Source organism: Myotis daubentonii, chromosome 9, assembly GCF_963259705.1.
Source record: "Myotis daubentonii chromosome 9, mMyoDau2.1, whole genome shotgun sequence".
NCBI classification, from domain to species: domain Eukaryota; kingdom Metazoa; phylum Chordata; class Mammalia; order Chiroptera; family Vespertilionidae; genus Myotis; species Myotis daubentonii.
The window spans coordinates 43,201,476-43,224,124 of record NC_081848.1 but is presented as its reverse complement, the minus strand read 5'-3'; the positions used below and the strand labels follow the sequence as shown (position 1 = coordinate 43,224,124).

Here is a 22,649-nt window from a genome sequence, read left to right as displayed (position 1 = left end):
AATCAGTATTTTGCTGTCTTTCCCTTTCTCTCTAAAAAAATCAATGGAAAAATATCCTCGGGTGAGGATTTTAAAAATAAAATAAAATAAAATAAAATAAAATAAAATAAAATAAAATAAAATAATAGGTCCACAATAACTGACCATTCGGTCAGAACCCTTTGCCTTGTATAAAACTCATCTCAAAGAAATGAGCTCCTCCCTTTGCTGTCATCTTCCTCCACATTGTGGACACTATGAACAGGGCAGCTCTTATAACACCGAGAAGCTAATTTTACAAACGTGGAGCATACCAATTATATTTGATTATTTTTAGCATTCCTTCTTGAATACTTCTTTATTAGAGAGCACATTTTTGGTGTATTCTAGCAGCTGTCTGGGAAATGCCAGGGTGATTTCAGTGTAAAATATACCTTGATAGTTTTATTGTCCTGAAGGTAGGGCCTGATTTAGAGAAGAGAACCTAAAGAAAGTGTTGGCAGGAAAAAGCCTGAGTCTTGGCTGTCTCACTAATAAGAGAACTCTATCTTATAACATTGTCATTAAGAATTTTAACTTCTCTAGAAGTGAGGAAACATACTGTCTTGTATCATGACCTAAGAGCACGACATGAGTGAGCCAGCACAAAATAAAATAAAAATTAATGTGTTTCCTGCAAAGTAAACGTTCACAGTCCGGCTGGGTAAGGACCTTAACACTGCTGTAAGTGAAAACACAGGAAACAAAAAATAACTTATTTCTTCATGTTAACTGCAGAATATATACTCAGAGACCACTTCTTCGTAAGAATGGCCAACATTTCTAAAAGCTTTATGCCTCTTAAAGTAAAAGTAACCTGAAGATGCACTCCTGAAATGGCAGAGGATGGCATCTGAAAATCCACTCCTCCATGAAAGCAAGAACACTGGCAAGACATCAAACTCAACTTTCCCAGAAGTCTGGAAATTAACTCAAACTTTCAAAAATCGAAGGAGCATTTATTTAAGAAAAATGGTTGAATCTTGGTAGGAAACAGCAAACTCTTGGCATTTTGACTTGCACTTTTTAAAAAAATTGATTTCTGCCAAAACCGGTTTGGCTCAGTGGATAGAGCGTTGGCCTGCGGACTGAAGGGTCCCAGGTTCGATTCCGGTCAAGGGCATGTACCTGGGTTGCGGGCACATCCCCCGTAGGGGGTGTGACGGGAGGCAGCTGATGGATGTTTCTCTCTAATTGATGTTTCTAGCTCTCTATCTCTCTCCCTTCCTCTCTGTGAAAAATCAATAAAATATTTTAAAAAAGAATAAATAAAATAAAATAAAATTTAAATTTGCTTGAAACGTTAAAAAAAAAAATTTGATTTCTTTGCTGAACCGGTTTGGCTCAGTGGATAGAGCGTCAGCCTGCGGACTGAAGGGTCCCAGGTTCGATTCCGGTCAAGGGCATGTACCTTGGTTGTGGGCACATCCCTACTGGGGGGCGTACAGGAGGCAGTTGATCGATCTCGCTCATCAATGTTTCTAACTCTCTATCCCTCTCCCTTCTTCTCTGTAAAAAATTAATAAAATATATTTTTTTAAAAAATTGATTTTTTATTTTTAATGCAGACCTTTTATTAACATATGCTCAGCTCAACTGTCACTTCTTTATACAACATTTAGGGGGGAAATATATGATGTGTAGGTATGAATATTCCCATTATACTGTAATGGTTTTTAAAAAGTGTTCCTCAGAAGGAGATTTTTCCCTCCATGTTTTAATGTATAGCCTGAAACTTAAAGACTACATTAAAATGTGTTTTTCATTGTCGCTAAAAGAAATTCAATGCAATTGAACAACTATGCAATTACAGGGAAGCTTGTGAAGAAGCAAAGATGAAACCGTGATTTCAGAGAGGAAGTGAGAGGGAGAGAGAGAGAGAAACATCAATGATGAGAGAGAATCATTGATTGGCTGCCTCCTGCACAGCCCCTACTGGGGATCCAGCCCAAAGCTGTGCCCTTGGCCAGAATTGAACCTGGACCCTTCAGTCAGCAGGCCAACGCTCTATCCACTGAGCCAAACCAGCTAGGGCCTGACTTTTTTCCCATCCTCCTCTCCCAAATGCGATGGTAGCCTTTAAAACCAGCTGTCTCACAACTGCAGTAGCTGTGAAAAACAGCAGCTTAGTAGCCACTAGAGGGGGCAGAGTGGGTGTGGAATTCCCCAAAATGCCCTACCCCTCAAGAAATGTCACTGATTTGTCTGGCAGCCGCTGGTAAGAACCCCATTCACAAAGTTAGTCTTATCTGACCTGACTCAGAGCTCACACAGGGAGAAGGCCCATCCCTAGGTGTTTGTCTTAACCAGGGGTGGGGAACTTCTAGCTAGCCAGTGGGCCATATGAGGCCCGAGATATCATTTGGTCTCACCCTGCCAAGGCATTAGGGGTGAGTTAATTAAATGTTTGACCAAATACAGCAGGCTGATTTTTAAGTTGATAGGTTTGTATGGCCCGCAAGTGATGTTATAAATACCCAAATGGCCCTTGGCAGAAAAAAGGTTCCCCACCCCTGTAATCAGCAGCAAGTTGTTTGACATCCCAACTCCCTGAGGCTGTAGAACCAATTGAGACAAACTAGAGGGCTCTTACACATACCCCGGGGTCTAGAAATCCACATACTTCTGCAGAACTGTATGTAAATCCAGGAAATACCTGAGAAGGCCCCAGTCTTTCAATTCTATTTACTTGGAGGCCCTGCTCAAGCAGGAAGTGAGGGATGGGGCAGAGTAAACTGCCAGAGCACTGACATCATGCCTGAACCAGCACACAGAGTCCCTTGGCAAAGAATAGGAGACTTATGGCTCCAAGGCAATAAGTGTAGTCACTAGGTGACTGCTAAGCTAAATGGGCAAACATTTATGAAAATAGGAGCTACAGAATTAGATCTTGAAAGTCGTTAATAAACTAATAAAAAGCATCAAAAATGAGCCCTGGGAGAGTCTAATTTCCAAAGATGCCATATTATGTTATTTTTGTTTTTTAAAAAGGAGGTCGGGGAACAACTGTAATAGTGTCAACAATAAAAAAAATAAAATAAATAAATAAAAACAAGAAGAAAACACTTCTGCAAACCACCAAATATATATTTAAAAAAAATTTTTTTTTTTTATTATTTCAGAGAGGAAGGGAGAGGGAGAGATAGAAACATCAGTGATGGGAGAGAGTCATTGATTGGCTGCCTCCTGCACGCCTCCCACTGGGGATTGAGCCCGAAACCCAGGCATGTGCCCTTGACCAGAATCAAACCCGGGAGGACCCTTCAGTCTGCAGGCTGACGCTCTATCCACTAAGCCAAACTGGCTAAGGCACCAAAAATACATTTAAAACCTGAGCTGTCACCTTTAAAAAAAAATGCCATTTTTCACTTCCCTCCAACAAAATGAGACATACAAAGAAACAGGAGAGTATCACCATATGCAGAAGAAAGTAAAGCAGTCAATAGAAACTGTCCCTGAGAAAACATGGATGTTGAACTTAGTGGATAAAGTTTTTAAAATCAGCTATTATAAAAAAGAAGGAAATGAAACTATGTCTAAAGGATTCAAGGAAAATATAAAAATGATGTCTGACCAAATAGAGAATATCAATAAAGAAATAGAAATTAGTTTAAAAAGTCAACTGGAAATTTTGGAGTTGAACAGAAATTCAAATTTTACTAAAACTTCCTGAAGTTGATCTATAAAACATCCCAGAGCTAAGACCATGCTTAATGGTAAGAAAATCTAAGCTTTCCCATTAAGATTAGATAAAAAGCACCTGGCCAGTGTGACTCAGTCGTTGAGCAATGACCTATGAATGAGATCACAGTTCAATTCCTGGTCAGGGCACATGCATGGGTTTTGGGGTCCATCCCCGGTGGGGGGCATGCAGGAAGTAGCCGATCAATGATTCTCTCTCATCATTGATGTTTTTTTTGTTGTTGTTGTTAATCCTCACGCAAGGATATTTTTCCGTTGATCTTTTAGAGAGAGTGGAAGAGAGAGGAAAGGCAGAGAGAAACATCAATGTGAGAAAAACACATTGATTGTTGCCTCCTGCACCAGCCATGACCAGGGCCCAGGCTGGGGAGGAGCCTGCAACCAAGGTACCTGCCCTTGACTGGAATGAACCTGGGACCCTTTGGTCTGTGGGCTGACGCTCTATCCACTGAGCCAAACTGGCGAGGGCTCATCATGATGTTTTTATCTTTCTCTTTCTCCCTTTTTCTCTGAAATCAATAAAAACATATTGGGAGAAAAAGATTATATACAAGGCAAGAATGTCTCCTCTCACTACTCCCCTTTAACTTTGTACTGGAAGGTCCAGCTAATGCAATAAGACAATGAAAGGAAAAATTCTACAAACAGACTGGGAAGAAGAAATACACGCATCTTTGTTTATAGGTAATACGTATTTCTTTTTTATCCAAAAAAGCAAGGAAAAAACTTTTAGTACTAATAAGTGATTATATTAGGTTGTAAAATACAAGGTTAATATAAAAAGCAATTTTGCCTTTCCACATGCTAGCAACAAACAAGTGGAATTTCAACTTAAAAACAAAACAATATTATTTACATTAGCCTCCAGAAAAATGAAACACTCAAGTGTAAATCTAACAAAACCTGTAAAGATCAATATGAGGAAAACTACAAAATTCTGATGAACAAAATTCAAGAAAAACTAAATACATGAAAAACTAAATACATGAAAAGAGTAATTCTTAATAGTGCTCCAATGCTCTTTAAAGTACTTTACGGCTAAAAAGAAATATTTTGCTTTTAGATTTTTACCAATTATAGCATTTGCAATTATTAATTTAATTTCATTGTAAATAAAGCATTTAGTGTCCCTACCAAAAAACTAAATAAGTGGAGAGATATTTTAAGCTCGTGAATAAGAAAGTTAAATATTGTATGATATCAGTTGTTCCCACCTTGATCTATAGATTCAATGTGATCCCAATCAAAATCCCATGAAGTTATTTTGTGGATATTAAAAAACTAATTCTAAAATTTATATGGAGTGCCTGGCGGATATTTCTCAGTGGTTGAGCGTCTACCTGTGAACCAAGAGGTCATGGTTTGATTCTGGTCAAGGCACATGCCCAGGTTGTGGGCTCAATCCCCAGTGGGGGGAATGCAGGAGACAGCCAACAAATAATTCTCTCTCATCATTGATGTTTCTCTCTCTCTCCCTCTCCCTCCCTCTCTAAAATCAATAAAAATATTTTTATTTTATTCTATTCTATGTTTTTTGTTAATCCTCACCCGAGGATGTTTTTCCATTGAATCTTTTAGAGAGGGTGGAAGAGAGAGGAAAAGAAGAGAGAAACATTGATATGAGAGAAGCACATCAATTGGTTGCCTCCTGCACATGCCCTGACCAGGGCCAGGGCTGGGGAGGAGCCTGCAACCAAGGTACATGCCCTAGACCATCATTGAACCCAGGACCCTTTGGTCCATAGGCCTACATTCTATCCACTGAGCCCAACTGACTAGGGCCATGGTTGGCAAACTGCAGCTCGTGAGCCACATGAGGCTCTTTGGCCCCTTGAGTGTGGCTCTTCCACAAAATACCACGTGTGGACGCGCACGTACAGTGCGATTGAAACTTCGTGGCCCATGTGCAGAAGTTGGTATTTTGTGGAAGAGCCGGTATTTTGTGGAAGAGCCACACTCAAGGGGCCAAAGAGCCGCATGTGGCTCGCGAGCCGCGGTTTGCCGAGCCGCAGTTTGCCAACCACTGGACTAGGGCAATAAAAATATTTTTTAAAAGTTCTAAAAAAAGCCGAAACCGGTTTGGCTCAGTGAGTAGAGCGTCGGCCTGCGGACTGAAAGGTCCCAGGTTCGATTCCGGTCAAGGGCATGTACCTGGGTTGCGGGCATATCCCCAGTGGGAGATGTGCAGGAGGCAGCTGATCGATGTTTCTCTCTCATCGATGTTTCTAACTCTCTATCTCTCTCCCTTCCTCTCTGTAAAAACTCAATAAAATATATTTAAAAAAAAAAAAAAGTTCTAAAAAAAAATAGAAGAGAATAGAGAGCCCAAAAACAAACTCACACCAATATGGTCAATTAATATTTGACAAAGGAGGCAACAACATACAATGGGATAAAGACAGTCTATTCAAAAATGGTGCTGGGAAAATTGGACAGATACATGCAGAAAAATAAAGCTAGACCACTTTCTTACACCATATATAAGAATAAACTCAAAATGGATTAAAGACTTAAATGTGGGGAGTGGGGGAGATGAGGAGGGTAGAGGGGGGATAAATGGTGATGGAAGGAGGCTTGACGTGGGGTAGTAAACACACAACCCAGTGTACAGACGATATGTTTTAGAATTGTGCATCTGAAACCTGTATAATTTTGTTATCCAGTATCACACCAATAAATCAATAAAAAGGAAAAAATACTTAAATGTAAGACTCAAAACCATAAAACTCCTAGAATAAAACATTGGCAATAAAATCTCTGACATTTCTCTTAGCAATATTTCCCCCTGATATATCAAGGGAAACAAAAGAAAAAATAAACAAATGGGACTACATTAAGCTAAAAGTTTTTGTACAGCAAAGGAAATCAGTGGCAAAGTGAAAAGACAGGTTACTGAATGGAAGAAGATATTCACCAATGATAGATCTGAAAATGGGTTAATATCCAAAATGTATAAAGAACTCATGCAACTTAACATCAAAAAACTCCTAAATAATCCAATTTAAAAATGGGCAGAGGCTTGGCCAGCATCGCTCAGTGGTTGAGCATCAACGTATGAACCAGGAGATCCGGGTTCAATTCCTGGTCAGGGCATATTCCTGGGTTTTGGGATGCCAGTAGGGGGCGTGCAGGAGGCAGCTGATCAAGGATTTGCTCTCATCATTGATGTTTCTATCTCTCCTCCCTTCCCCTCTGAAATCAATAAAAAAAATTTATATATGTATACACACATATACATTATATATATATAAACGTACATATACATATACATATACATATACATATACATATACATATACATATACATATACATATACATATACATATACATATACCTGAATAGACACTTCTCCAAAGAGGACATAGAAAACAGTATGGAGGGTCCTCAAAAAATAAAAAATAGCTGAAACCGGTTTGGCTCAGTGGATAGTACATCGGCCTGCGGACTGAAAGGTCCCAGGTTCGATTCCGGTCAGGGGCATGTACCTTGGTTGCGGGCACATCCCTAGTGGGGGATGTGCAGGAGGCAGCTGATCGATGTTTCTCTCTCATCGATGTTTCTAACTCTCTATCTCTCTCCTTTCCTCTCTGTAAAAAATCAATAAAATATATTTTTTTAAAAAAATAAAAATAAAAATAAAAATAAAAAATGGAACTGCCTTTGACCCAGCAATTTCACTCTTAGGTATATATCCAAAGAAACCAAAAACAGTAATTTGAAAGAATATATGCTCTGCTATGTTAACTGCAGTGTTATTTTTAAAGCCAAGATATGGAACTAATGCAAGTGCCCATTAATAAAAGAGTTGATAAAAAAATTGTGGTACATATATAAATGGAATATTACTTGGTCACAAAAAAGAATGTAATCTTACCATTTGCAGCGACATGGTGGATCAGAGTATCATGTGGAGTAAAATAAACCAGTCAGAGAAAGATAAATACCATATGATTTCACTTATATGTGGAATCTAAAGAACAAAAGAAATGAATAAACAAAATTGAAACCGACTTATAGGCACAGGAAACAGACTGATGGTTGCCAGAGGGGAGTGGGGTTGGGGTCTGGGTAAAAAGGTAAAGGGATTCAGAAGTACAAATTGTTAGCCACAGAATAGTCATGCAGATAGAAAACACAGCATAGAAAATATGGTAAATAATACTATACTATGTATGCTGCCAGGTGGGTACTAGAACTATGAGGGGGAACACTTTGTAAAGTATGCTATGCTATTAAACTGAAACTAATGCAAAATAATATTGAATGGAAATGATAACTGAAAAATAAAATTAAAAAATAATACCAATCATTCACAAACTTATCTTTAAAGAAGGAGAGGAGGACCCTAGCCAGTTTGGCTCAGTGGATAGAGCATCGGCCTGTGGACTGAAAGCTCCCAGGTTCGATTCCGGCCAAGGGCACATGCCCAGGTTGCGGGTTCAATCCCCATTAGGGGGCATGCAGGAGGCAGCTGATTGATGTTTTGCTCTTACATCCATGTTTCTTTCTTTCTCCCTCTCTCTCTAAAACCCAACCAACCAACCAACAAAAAGCCACCACTAACATCATATTTAATACCAAAAGGCTTTCCCACTGAGATCAGGAATAAGACCCATATATCCACTCTCATCATGTTTATTCAACATTTTACTGAAGGTTCTTGCTAGGGCTATTAGTCAAGAAAAAGAAATAAAAGTCATCCAGATTGAAAACCAGAAATAAAACTATTTCTATTCACAGATGGAATGACATTGTATATAAAAAACCCTAAGGACCCTACAAAACATTGTATTACTAAAAGGTAAGTTTAGCAAGTTTATAGGACACCAGATCTATATAAAAAAATAAATTATATATCTCTACACTAGCAATGAAAAATACAACAATAAATTTTAGAATTCCCATTTATAATAGCATAAAAAAGAACAAAACATATTGAAATACATTTAACAAAGTAAAACATTGTACACTGAAAACTAATAACATTGTTAAAAGAAGTTAAAAACCTAATAAATGGAAAGATATTCCATGTTTATTAATCAGAGGACACTTTTGTTAAGAGGCAATTCTCCTCAAATTATTCTATAGATTCAAATCAATCCTTTTCAGCTGACTTTTTTTTTCCTTTTTTTCTGAGAAATAGACAATATGAGCCTAAACTCTATATGGACATGCCAGAGACCCATGATAGCTCAAACAATCTTAAGAAAGCACCAAATTGGATGACGTACACTTTCCAATTTCAAAACTTCAATAGTCAGGACAGTGTGGTAGTAGCATGAGGATAGATATACACATCAATGGGATAGAACTTAGAGTCCAGGTTTTTGACAATGGTGTCAAAACAATTCAATGGAATAAATGACAATTCAAAGAATAGTATTTTCAAAATATGATGCTGGCACACACCTGGATATTCACATGCAAAAAAAAATTACTTTCAGCCCTTATTTTACTCTATCTACAAAATTTAACTCAAAATGGATCAAAAACCTCATTATAAAAGCCCAAACCATTAAAACTCCTTAAGAAAATATAGGGCAAGAGCTTTATGGCATGGTATTAGGCATTGATTTCTTGGCTATGAGAGCAAAACCACAGGCAACAACAACAAAAAAAGAGTTAAATTGAAGTACATCAAAATTAAAAATTTCTGTGCATCAATGAACAATTAGAATGAAAAGGCAACCTACAGAACAGGAGAAAATACTGCAGATGATTTATCTGATAAGAGCCTAATCCTTCGACTCAACAACAAAAAACATAGAACCTGATTTTAAAATGAGGAAACAACATTGATTAAAAGAAGATACACAAACAACCAAAAAGCATATGAAAATCTGTTGGGGAGAAACTAAGATGGCGGCATAGGTAAACACCGAAATTGCTGCCTCCTACAACAACTTCAAAAATACAACAAAAAGACAAAACGGACATCACCCAGAACTACAGGAAGGCTGGCTGAGTGGAAATTCTACAACTAGAAGGAAAGAGAAAAGCACACTGAGGGTCAGAGCTGCAGAAGTAAAGTGCAAAGGTACGGAGGCTCGAGCGCGAGTGGAAAGGGGCTGGTACCTGAGGAAGAGGCTGTCTTTTTGAATCGGGAGGGAGTCACAAGCTCCTGACTGCTCTGAACTCCAGTTCCGGGAAGTCTCTGGGGACCCAGGACTCATATGGGGAGAAACCGGACTGTCTGGCAGCAGGCAGAACTTGGAATTCAAGGGCGGCTTTCCCTCAGAGGTGCTTGCAGCAATTTGATTACCAGGACACTGAGACGCGTGTGCGCGCGGCCCCTTAGGGCAGGGCCGAGGACCAGCCATAGCTGCTTGCTCCACCCTTTGATTCCCTGAGACCCCGCCCCACCCAGGCTAAGGCAGAGGTTTTTGCATATAAATGCCCTGGCCCTTTGCAACCTGAAAATTACCTAACAAATTGCAGCTGGGCCAGACAGACCCAGAACTTCCAAGAGAAGGCCCAAGGCCCCACAGCAGCTTCCATTGCTTCACAGCTGGGCCTCATCAGGGCACCTCCAAACTCCAAAAAAGGAAGGGGAATCTGCAGTTCTCTTCATAGCTCCTGCTGGGTAACCTCAGGCAGAGGCTAAATTAGCACCTCCTTAGATCCAAGAGCCAGTGTACCCAGTTGTCAGAGGGGGACCATCCAGATTACAACTCCTCAGATCCATAAGGGACACACTCAGGGGGCAGACTCAGTGAGCACCAAAGCCCCACTGAAGCAAGTCTTGCCCCAGAAGGGTGTCTTCAGCACAGAAGTTCTCCCACTGCAGACACAGCTGATTCTCACTGCCAATTGTCCTGGAGGTCAATTCCTCCCAGTGATCCTACAACAATCAAGGCATAACTACAACAAGACTGTGCACAAAGCCCACAAAGGGGTGCACCAAGAGTGTCCACCTCAGGTAACTGGGGAGGCTGAGCCACTGGGCCCTACATGACACCTAGCACACAAAGCCACTCTACCAACACAGGGAAGCATAAAAAATGCAGAGACAAAGAAACAGGTCACAAATGATAGAAATGGAGGAAAGCAAACGACTGGATATAGAGTTCAAAACCACATTTATAAGGTTTTTCAAGAATTTTATAGAAACCGCTGATAAATTTAGTGAGACCCTGGAGGATATGAAAAAAGACCAACTAGAAATTAAGCATACACTGACTTAAATAAAGAATAATATACAGAGATCCAACAGCAGACAAGAGGATCCCAAGAATCAAGTCAAAGATTTGAAATACGAAGAAGCAAAAAGACCCAACCGAAAAAGAAAAAAGAAAAAAGATTCCAAAAATATGAAGATAGTGTAAGGAGCCTCTGGGACAACTTCAAGTGTACCAACATCAGAATTATAGGGGTACTAGAAGAAGAGAGAGGGCAAGATATTGAAAACCTATTTGAAGAAATAATGACAGAAAACTTCCCCTACCTGGTCAAAGAAATAGACTTACAAGTCCAGGAAGTGCAGAGAACCCCAAACAAAAGGAACCCAAAGAGGACCACACCAAGACACATCATAATTAAAATGCCAAGAGCAAAAGACAAAGAGAGAATCTTAAAAGCAGCAAGAGAAAGACAGTCAGTTACCTACAAGGGAGTACCCATACGACTGTCAGCTGATTTCTCAACAGAAACCATGCAGGCCAGAAGAGAGTGGCAAGAAATATTCAAAGTGATGAATAGCAAGAACCTACAACCAAGATTACTTTATCCAGCAAAGCTATCATTCAGAATAGAAGGTCAGATAAAGAGCCTCACAGATAAGGAAAAGCTAAAGGAGTTCATCATCACCAAACCAGCATTATATGAAATGCTGAAAGGTATTCTTTAAGAAGAGGAAGAAGAAATAGGAACTCTTACCATTTGCCACAGCATGGATGGAACTGGAGAGCGGATAAATACCACATGATCTCACTCATTTGTGGAATATAATGAACAACATAAACTGATGAACAAGGACTGATCCAGAGACGGAGAGGCATTGATTGGACTGTCGGGCCTTGGAGGGAAGGTAGGGGAGGGTGGGGGTAAGGGGGAAAGATCAACCAAAGGACTTATATGCAAGCATATAGGCCTAACCAATGGACACGGACAACGGGCAACGGGGGTGGGTGAGGGCATGAGCGGGGGGCGGGGGGGGGGGGGTAGGGGGTATCGTGGGGATAAGGACACATATGTAATATCTTAATCAATAAAGAAAAAAAAAGAAAATCTGTTGGACGCCACTAATCATTAGGAAAATGCAAATCAAAAGCACGATGAGATTTTACCTCACACATACTAGGATGGCTTCTATTCCGCCCCCCTTCCCAGTTCAACAGAAAATAACAAGTGTTGGTGAAGATGAAAAGAAATTGGAACTCTTTACACTACTGACGGAAATGTAAAATTCTGCAGCAGTCTGAGAGTTCCTCAATATTAAAAATAGAATTAGCACATGATCCAGCTCTTCCACGTCTATGCATGCACCCAGAAGGGTCCTGTAGAGATATTTGTACACCCATGCCTACAGCAGCATTCTTCACAATACAAAGAGGTGTAACCAACCCAAGCCTACATTTATGAATAAGTGGATAAATAAAATACATTATATACATACAATTAAATACTATTCAGCTATAAAAAAGAATGAAATTCTGCTCTAACCGGTTTGGGTCAGTGGATAGAGCTTCAGCCTGCGGACTCAAGGGTCCCAGGTTCGATTCTGGTCAAGGGAATGTACCTTGGTTGAGGGCACATCCCCAGTAGGTGATGCGCAGGAGGCAGCTGATCGATGTTTCTCTCTCATCGATGTTTCTAACTCTTTATCCTTCTCCCTTCCTCTCTGTAAAAAATCAATGAAATATATTTTTTTAAAAAAAGAATGAAATTTGCCGAAACCGGTTTGGCTCAGTGGATAGAGCGTCAGCCTGCGGACTGAAAGGTCCCAGGTTCGATTCCGGTCAAGGGCATGTACCTGGGTTGCGGGCATATCCCCAGTTGGAGATGTGCAGGAGGCAGCTGATCGATGTTTCTCTCTCATCGATGTTTCTAACTCTCTATCTCTCTCCCTTCCTCTCTGTAAAAAATCAATAAAATATATTTAAAAAAAAAAAAAAAAAAAAAAAAAAAAAAAAGAATGAAATTCTAACACATGAATAAACTTTGAGGATGTTATGGTAAGTCAAAGAAGCCACTCACAAATGACAAATACTGTATGATGTCACTTATAGAAGATATCTAAAGTAGTCAAGTTCATAGAGACAGAAAGTCAAATGGTGGTTGCCAAGGACTGGGGGAAGGAGGCAATGGGCAGTTGCTTAGTGGGAATAGAGTTCTAGTGTTACAAGATGAAAAAGTCCCAGAGATTGGTTGCATGACAATATGAATGTACTTAACAATACTGAACTGTACACTTAAAAATGGTTAGGATGGTACATTTTACATAATGTGTATTTTACCACAATTTTTAAAGGTTATCAAAAATTGCTTAATTATTGCCCTAGCCAGTGTGGCTTAGTTGGTTGAGCATCATCCCATGCACCAAAAGGTTAGGGGCTCCTGTAGGAGGCATCTGATCTTGTTTCTCTTTCACATCGATGTTTCTCTCTCTCTCTCTCTCTCTGTCTCTCTCTCTCTCTCCCCTTCTCTTTCCCTCTCCCTTCCTCTCTCAAAATTCAATAAAAACATATTTTTAAAAAATTGCTTAATTATTTTTAAAGTAATGTTATATGGTGAAATATTATATTTAATCAGATCCGAGACAATTTTTTCTGTGATCCTTGACTTCTGTACCTCACCTTCTACTTATGTCCACCTCGAGGCTCACAAATTCACATGATAGTTGGCATTTAAGCCTACCTCATACGTGTCCAGCTTTTCCAGATATATTCCCAACCATTTTTTGGTTAGCCAACAAGAGCTCGGCAAGGTTTAGTGACATTTAAGGTTGTGAGAGGGCTGGAGCTGTTATTGGATCCCATGGCCTGACCCTAAAGCCTGGGTTCTTCCCCACCTTCCCTCATGCCCCTCAAGTTAGCTTTATCCTAAAGCCACTTGTGGAACCTCAAAAATCAGATTCCCCAAGGAGGTGAGTGTTTCTCTAAATTTTCATGAATGTTGAATGTGTGGATCCTGGAATGAGCAAATTAACAAATAAAGACATGAAATCGCCGTAACCGGTTTGGCTCAGTGGATAGAGCCTCGGCCTGCGGACTGAAGGGTCCCAGGTTTGATTCCAGTCAAGGGCATATACCTTCGTTGTGGGCACATCCCCAGTGGGGGGTGTGCAGGAGGTAACTGATCGATGTTACTCTCTCATCGATGTTTCTAACTCTCTATCCCACTTCCTTCCTCTCTGTAAAAAGTCAATAAAATATATTAAAAAAAAAAAAAGACATGAAATCAGATCTGGCCGGTTTGGCTCAGTGGATAGAGCGTCGGCCTGCAGACTGAAGGGTCCCAGATTCTATTCCCATCAAGGACACATGCATGGGTTGTGGGCTCAGTACCCAGGAGGAGATGTGCAGGAGGCAGTCAATCAATGATTCTCTCTCATCATTGATGTTTCTATCTCTCTCTCCCTATCCCTTCTTCTCAGAAATCAATAAAATAATATATATTTTTAAAAAGTCTTTATTAAAAAAAGAAAAGAGATGAAATCAAACAAGATTGGCTAACTTGTGCCTTGAAGACAGTGGGATCTGGAAAGGAAGGAAGGAGGTGGAAGCAGAAATTGCTAACCGCAGGGTACATTCTGCGTAAGCACATTCAGAGCTCTACAGTCATCCTGCCCTGAGGACAGAGACCACTGGGGAGTCCAGGGTCCTGGAGCTGTTGCAGCCCTGAGAGAGGCCAGTCCAGACACAGCTGTGTGTGCTCCCAGCAGCAGAGGAGGCTCAGGCAACATGCCCTCAGGAGGGAAGGGTGACAGGGCACTGGGGGACTTGGTGGGTGTGTGGGTAGGGGAGGGGCACGTCTTTCTTTAGAAAGATCACCCTGGCTCCTGTGGGAAAGATGACTTGAAGGGGAAGAAATTGGAGGAGTGAACTGACCCCAAACGCAGAGCCAGGGAGGTGAATTCTGGAAAGGTTTTTGGAGGGACCCTTGCCAGGGCTTGGTGATCAACTGCAGGAGGGAATGGTGAGGGAGAGGAATGGGTCTTCACTATTAACTCTTAGTACTTTAGCGACTAAGCCCAAAGAAACATCTGTAATGGGTGGCGTAGGTGGCGGGCAGTCATGGACAGACAAGGGGCTGTCACTTTTTCCGGGTGCCGCCCATGCCACTCAGTGCCTGTCGGGTAGGCTCCTTTAACACGGCAGACTTTTATGTTGTGCTTCTGCTCAGTCCAAGGGTCTCTGCATTTGTTTTCTGAGGAGTCAGGTGGCGATCTGGGGCATTAGTCCAGCTCTCAGAGAGCTGAGGGGCCAGAGTCCCGATGGGGTGGAGGGAGGAAAGGCTTTCAGGAAATGGGGAAGGAAGAAGTCTGAGGGGGAAAGCTGTTTGAAAGCCACCGCTCTTGCCCTGGCTGGTGTGGCTCATTTGGTTGGGCATCATCCCATGCAACAAGAGGTTGCTGTATGATTCTGGTCAGGTTCATACATGCCCGGATTGTGGGATTGATCCCCAGTAGGGGTTGTGCAGCAGGCAGCCCATTGATGTTTCTCTCTCTCCCTCTCCCTTCCTCTAACAATCAATAAAAACTTTCCTTTTTTAAAGATAAAAAAAATACCACTTACATTTCTGTACCAATAAACCAAACACAGTCCTGTTTGTGTTACATCCCTTGATCCTCAGGCTGATGTGGAGAACTCAGCAGAGCTGGGCCACTGCCCTCCCCAGGCAAACAGGGTTCCTAAGCTGCCATGGGAACCCAGGTGATCCAGGGTCTAATGGCAGGGCCCTTGCTGAACACAGCATAAGGGTGCTGTGGGTCCCTGGCCCTTTCCAGGAAGTAGTGACCTAAACCATTTAATTACTTTTTTTAAAAAGGTAAAATCCAGAGAGAATGAGTTGGTTCAAGCATTCTTCTCCAACGTGGGTGCTGTCCCTGAGGACCCACCTACTAACCCCAGATCCCCTTCTGAACCCTCCACGAATGGGGTGAGGAGCACCTATCTATCTCAGTGTCAGGCAGCCCCAGGACCCAGCACTGAAGGAACAGGGTCTGGCCCCATCCTTCACTGTGCAGATGGGGAGACTGAGGAGGGGGTGAAGGGAGCACCTGGCATGGGCTCTCTCCTCAGGCCTTGCTCTTCCTAACCACAGCTTCCTCTGCAGGGACAGAAAGACATGGCCTGGAAACTGATGCCGCCTCTGCTGCTGCTGGCCTGGTTTTCAGCCTCCGTGTGCAGTGCCAGAGACAGGACAGACCTGCTCAACGTCTGCATGGACGCCAAACACCACAAGACAAAGCCAGGCCCTGAGGACAAGCTGCATGGCCAGGTCTGGCTGCAGTGTGGCTGTGGTTGGGGAGGGGACTGTTCTGACAGGGAAGAGGACCTGAGGGTGGTGTGGGAAGGGTTGAGGGGCCAGACATCCCATGTTCTGATTATTGCTGAGAAAATAAAGGTCGGGAGTGGTTTAGGTGATTTTTGGGGTGGCCTCCTCAGAACAGGATACCATGTCAGCAATCACATGCAATGATCACTTACTGAGTACCTACCTACCAGGTGTCATGTGCTTTCTGTCCATGATCTCATTTGTGCGGTGGTCCTCTGAGGTAGGCAGATGACATTTTCCTCATGACACAAATGTGGAAGCTGAGGCCCAGAGGAGCCTATGGACACACAGAGAACCTGGACATGACTAGCCCTTGTGGTGGGGTAGGACGGGCAGACACCTCCAGGTGCTTGGGGGAGGATGGTTTTCCTACTCTGACTATGTGCCAGTCCCATGGAGTGCTAGGGGCAAAGGAGAAGGCCTCTTATGACTGCAACATGGGGCAGAGGTGCAGTACCTTCACACACTCTATAAAAAATTATGCCACTTGGTTGCATCCCTATTAGTTTCCACAGTTCCTTTTTAGAAAAAAATATTTTTTAGACTTTTTTTTTCTATCCTGGAATGAAGTTCAAAGCTACTAGAATCCATTTGCACATTTAATTTAAAAATATCAATGTCATTGCAATTAGACAAGAAGAAATAAAAGGCATCCTAATTGGAAAAGAAAAAGTAAAACTGTCCTTATTTGCAGATGACATGATATTATACATTAAAAACCCTAAAGACTCCATCAAAAAACTATTAGACTTAATAAATGAATTCGGCAATGTAGCAGGATACAAAATTAACGCCAAGAAATCTATGGCATTTCTATACACCAATAGTGAACTTACAGAAAGAGAGACTAAAAAAACAATCCCATTTACCATTGCACCAAAAAAATTAAGCTACCTAGGAATAAACTTAACTAAAGAGGTAAAAGACCTCTACTCAGAAAACTACAGGGCGTTGAAAAAAGAGATAGAGGAAGACATAAACAGATGGAAGAACATACCATGTTCATGGATTGGTAGAATCAACATCATTAAAATGTCCATACTACCCAAAGCAATCTATAAATTCAACGCACTTCCCATTAAAATACCAACGGAATATTTCACAGACCTAGAACGAACTCTCCAAAAATTCATCTGGAATAAAAAAAGACCCTAAATAGCTGCAGTGATCCTGAGAAAGAACAAAGTAGGTGGGATCTCAATACCAGATATCAAGCTGTATTACAAAGCCACTGTTCTCAAAACTGCCTGGTACTGGCACAAGAATAGGCATATAGATCAATGGAATAGAATAGAGAGCCCAGAAATCGGCCCGAACCAATATGCTCAATTAATATTTGACAAAGGAGGCAAGAACATACAATGGAGTCAAGATAGTCTCTTCAATAAATGGTGTTGGGAAAATTGGACAGATATATGCAAGAAAATGAAACTAGACCATCAACTTACACCATACACAAAAATAAACTCAAAATGGATAAAGGACTTAAATGTACGACAGGAAACCATAAAAATTCTAGAAGAATCCAAAGGCAACAAAATCTCAGACATATGCCGAAGCAATTTCTTCACTGATACAGCTCCTAGGGCACTTGAAACTAAAGAGAAAATGAACAAATGGGACTACATCAAAATAAAAAGCTTCTGCACAGCAAAAGAAACCATCAACAAAACAACGAGAAAACCCACTGTGTGGGAAAACATATTTGCCAATGTCATATCTGATAAGGGCCTAATCTCCAAAATTTATAGGGAACTCATACAACTTAACAAAAGGAAGATAAACAATCCAATCAAAAAATGGGCAAAGGACCTAAATAGACACCTTTCAAAAGAGGACATTCAGAAAGCCAAGAGACATATGAAAACATGCTCAAAGTCACTAATCATCCGAGAGATGCAAATCAAAACAACAATGAGGTACCATCTCACACCTGTCAGACTGGCTATCATCAACAAATCAACAAACGACAAGTGCTGGAGAGGATGTGGAGAAAAAGGAACACTTGTGCACTGCTGGTGGGAATGCAGACTGGTGCAGCCACTATGGAAGACAGTATGGAGTTTCCTCAAAAAACTACAAATGGAACTCCCATTTGACCCTGTGATCCCACTTCTAGGAATATATCCCAGGAAACCAGAAACACCAATCAGTAAGGATATATGCACTCCTATGTTCATAGCAGCACAATTCACCATAGCTAAGATCTGGAAACAGCCTAAGTGCCCATCTGTAGATGAATGGATTAGAAAACCGTGGTACATCTACACGATGGAATACTATGCTGCTGTAAAAAGAAAGAACTCTTACCATTTGCAACAGCATGGATGGAACTGGAGAGCATTATGCTAAGTGAAATAAGCCAGTCAATGAAGGAAAAATACCACATGATCTCACTCATTTATGGATAATAAAGACCATTATAAACTTATGAACAAAAATAGATACAGAGGCAGAGTTGCCTCGAACTGACTGTCAAACTACAGTGGGAAGGCTGGGGAGGGTTGGGGGGCGGGGGGGGGGAGGGCGGGGGTAAGAGATCAACTAAGGACTTGTATGCATGCATATAAGCATAACCAATGGACATAAGACACTGGGGGGTAGGGGAGGCCAGGGGATTGTCAAGGGCGGGGGAAAAAAAGGAGACATATGTAATACTTTTTGTAATACTTTAAGCAATAAAACAATAAAAATAAATAAATAAATAAATAAATAAATAAATAACTTAAAAAAATAAAAATACCAACGTGATTACCTGTAATGTGAAGAAGCAGCAATTAGAAAGCAATTTATTAAAAACAAAATAAAAAACACCTACATTTCATATGTCAATTCTCTGGTATGGCTACATTAGAAGTCATTGTGAAACAGGATATGTTTCTTTATTCACAAAATCACTCTGAATGGGCAGCTGCAAATGAAGATTTGTGCAGGTGTATCTATTGGCAACTTAAAGACTATGACGTGTTGCCATTGATGACTATTTCCTATATGTTTTTATTGATTTTAGAGAGAATGGAAGGGAAAAGGAGAGAGAGAACATTGATTGCTGCCTCCTGCACATCCCTATGGGGTTGAGCCCACAACAACCCAGATATGTACCCTGACTGGGAATCCAACTGGTGACCTTTTGGTGCATGGGAAAATGCTCAACCAACTGAGCCACACCAGCAGAGGCCATTTTCTAAAATGGTAATTAGCTCCAATAATGCAGAACATATAGTACAGCCTTCCATTTCATGGTTTTCTTGTCCTGGAAAATCGGGTTTATATTAAAAACGTGCTAAACTATGATGTGTCTGTTTCTAAGATGAAGTTCAGTTTAGATTAGGAAATCATAAATGTCTTTCATTTGCTTCTTTTAGCAAATGTTTCTGTGGGCCCATTATGTCTGGTACTGGCCTAACCACAGCGGGGACACAGGTCTTATTTCTTGCCAAGAATATGGTTATTAAAAAATGTATTTTATTCCTGTGAACTGAAGGGTCCCGGGTTCAATTCTGATCAAGGGCACGTATCTCGGTTGCAGGCTCCATCCTGAGTCTGGGCCCATGTGGAAGGCAACCAATCCATGTGTCTCTCTCACATCAATGTTTCTCATTCTCTGCCTCTCCCCCTCCCTTCCACTCTCTCTAAAAATCAATAGAAAATATATCCTTAGGTAAGGATTAAAAACAACAACAACAACAACAACAACAACAACAAAATATATATATATAATTGCATTGCTCACTGTCTTTCTTCCTTTACTGAAAAGGTCACCTTGCAATGAGGCTTTTCAAACCACCTTACTAGTATTTTAAATTTCAACAATCACCTCGTTCTCCACATACTCATTCCCTGCTGTAAACGTCCCTATATAATTTATCATATCCTTTCATATCATATTTTTTCTCTCTTTTTTTTTAAATATATTTTATTGATTTTTTACAGAGAGGAAGGGAGAGAAATAGAGAGTTAGAAACATCGATCAGCTGCCTCCTGCACATTTTTTACAGAGAGGAAGGGAGAGAAATAGAGAGTTAGAAACATCGATGAGAGAGAAACATCTATCAGCTGCCTCCTGCACATCTCCCACTGGGGATGTGTACGCAACCCAGGTACATGCCCTTGACCGGAATCGAACCCGGGACCTTTCAGTCTGCAGGCCGACGCTCTATCCACTGAGCCAAACCGGTTTCGGCGCATATTTTTTCTCTTTTAGTGACTTCCTGTCTGTCTCCCCTGACCAGAATATAAGATCCATGAACACATATTTCTGTCTGTTTTCTTGTCTGCTGTACTCCGTCTACAACAGTGGCTGGCATAGAATAGCTACTCAGTAATACATTTTTAATGAATAAATTTAAGAACTTTTTAAAGTGTTAAGGCCTGTATAAATGATAGCTTTTTGTCCTCCCAAGACAGGGTTTCTCCCAGGCTCCCACAACCCCCTAATCACACTGTTGCAATTGAGTGTCCTCCACGATAAGAGTTCCTGAAGGCCAAGAACAGAGAGGTCCTCACAGTGAGCGTTTCCAGAACAACCTGGAGAGTGTTTCCAGAACAACCTGCCTGGGGCTGGAGAGCAAGAACCAAGTGGGGGAGAGGCTGGAGGTGGCAGAAGTTGGTGGCAGGGGGACTTAGTGCTGTGTCCTCCCCCCCAGTGCACTCCCTGGAGGAAGAATGCCTGCTGCTCTGTCAGCACCAGCCAGGAGCTGCACAAGGACACCTCCCTCCTGTATAACTTCAACTGGGACCACTGTGGCAAGATGGAGCCCGCCTGCAAGCGCCACTTCATCCAGGACACCTGTCTCTATGAGTGCTCCCCCAACCTGGGGCCCTGGATCCAGCAGGTACAGGGGTGTCCTCACCCCACCTCACCCTGCCCCAGCAGGCTGCCCTCCAGCTCAGTCAAAGCTGTGGCTGCCAACAGGCCTGGCTGAGGAACCTTCTCATATTACCTCCCACCCAGGTGAACGACAGCTGGCGCAGAGAGCGTTTCCGGAACGTGCCCCTGTGCAAAGAGGACTGTGAGAGCTGGTGGGAAGACTGCCGCACCTCCTACACCTGCAAGAGTGACTGGCACAAGGGCTGGAACTGGACCTCAGGTGAGGGCTGGGTGGGTGGGGAGATGGAGGTGGGGTTTGGGCAAAGGCGGTGTGAGGACTGGGATTGCTGGAACATCTCTCAGGTAAGCAGGGCTGGACGTTCGTGTCTATGCTCTCTCCCCCTGCAGGATCTAACAAGTGTCCAGCTGAGGCCGTCTGTCACACATTTGAGTCCTACTTCCCCACTCCTGTGGCCCTGTGTGAGGGCCTCTGGAGTCACTCCTACCAGGTCAGCCAATACAGCCGAGGGAGTGGCCGCTGCATCCAGATGTGGTTTGAGCCGGCCCAGGGCAACCCCAATGAAGAGGTGGCGAGGTTCTATGCCTTGGCCATGACTTCTAGGGCCATGCTCCATGGGATTGGGCCTCTCCTGCTCAGCCTGGCTCTGATGCTGCAACTCTGGCTCCTTGACTGAAGTGCTTCCACTACTGATCCCTGGACGTTTTCCTTACCTGCACCCACCCTGGGTGACCTGGGCTCAGTCCAGCTCAGCTCTCTCAATTAGTAGACTTCACAATGCCCTGGTTCTTATGCTGTGACAGTCTATTCAAATAGAGAGATCCACATGTGTCCTGTGTCTTGTAAATAATTTGGGGATGAGTGGGTTGCGGAGGGTGGGGTGAGTCAGTCCTGGGGTAGAGGGGGCGGTAGGGGGACATGCCTCATTGATTCATCATTCCTGTTGAGAGAACCAAAGAAGGACTGGGACTAGCTTGAAATTCACCAGCAAGTAGGGAGTATAAATCAATCCCTTAGTCTGGGGTTAAATTCATCATTCTTGTATCACAAGGGGACCAGGGGATTGATGGAGGGAAGGTGGGCAGAAATTGATGGATGACCTTATCAGGCTTCTGGTGGGAAACAAGTTTCTTTCCCCTTCCTTCTCTTACCAGATGTGGTGTGGGATGGAAATATTGGTGGAGGGGTCTCAATGATGAACACCTGCATTGTTTCCTTTTTTAAAAAACAAGAAATACCCCAGCCGGTGTTGCTCAATGGTTGAGCCAGTGATCATGGTTAGATTCCCCGTTGTCAGGGGTCAGGGCACATGCCCCAGTTGCAGGCTGGATCCCCAGTAGCGGGTGTGCAGGAGGCAGCCGATCCATGATTCTCTCTCATCATTGACATTTCTATCTCTCTCTTCCTCTCTGAAATCAATAAAAATATATTTTTTAAAATGACAAATGTTACAATGAATAATCTTGTACATAGTAGAATATTATACTTGAATTCCAGAAGAGGAGTATGTGGATTTCTAATTTTCTAATATGGATTTTAACTTTACAGGGGTTGTGTCAATGTAGCCCCCACCAGAAAAATATGAGTGTCCATTTCCTCAT

The 22,649-nt window shown here is 42.0% G+C and overlaps 2 protein-coding genes across 2 annotated transcripts in view; one reads left to right on the top strand and one right to left on the bottom strand.

Annotated features, from left to right (window-relative positions):
* ANAPC15 (anaphase promoting complex subunit 15) overlaps window positions 1-22,649 on the bottom strand; it is an 87,401-nt gene that overhangs the window by 25,998 nt on the left and 38,754 nt on the right. The gene's annotated exons all lie outside the window — the stretch shown is intronic.
* Window positions 16,010-21,878, top strand: LOC132240842 (folate receptor beta-like). The gene is made up of 4 exons (XM_059708562.1): window positions 16,010-16,162; window positions 20,866-21,054; window positions 21,174-21,309; window positions 21,438-21,878. The coding sequence occupies exons 1-4, from the start codon at window positions 16,010-16,012 to the stop codon at window positions 21,722-21,724; spliced, it is 765 nt and encodes a 254-aa protein (XP_059564545.1). The 3' UTR covers window positions 21,725-21,878.

Coding starts and splice junctions, on each gene's coding strand:
- LOC132240842 (XM_059708562.1), top strand. CDS start 16,010: ATGGCCTGGAAACTGATGCCGCCTCTGCTGCTGCTGGCCTGGTTTTCA. Junction 16,163..20,865: donor AGGACAAGCTGCATGGCCAG/GTCTGGCTGCAG, acceptor CCTCCCCCCCAG/TGCACTCCCTGGAGGAAGAA. Junction 21,055..21,173: donor TGGGGCCCTGGATCCAGCAG/GTACAGGGGTGT, acceptor CCTCCCACCCAG/GTGAACGACAGCTGGCGCAG.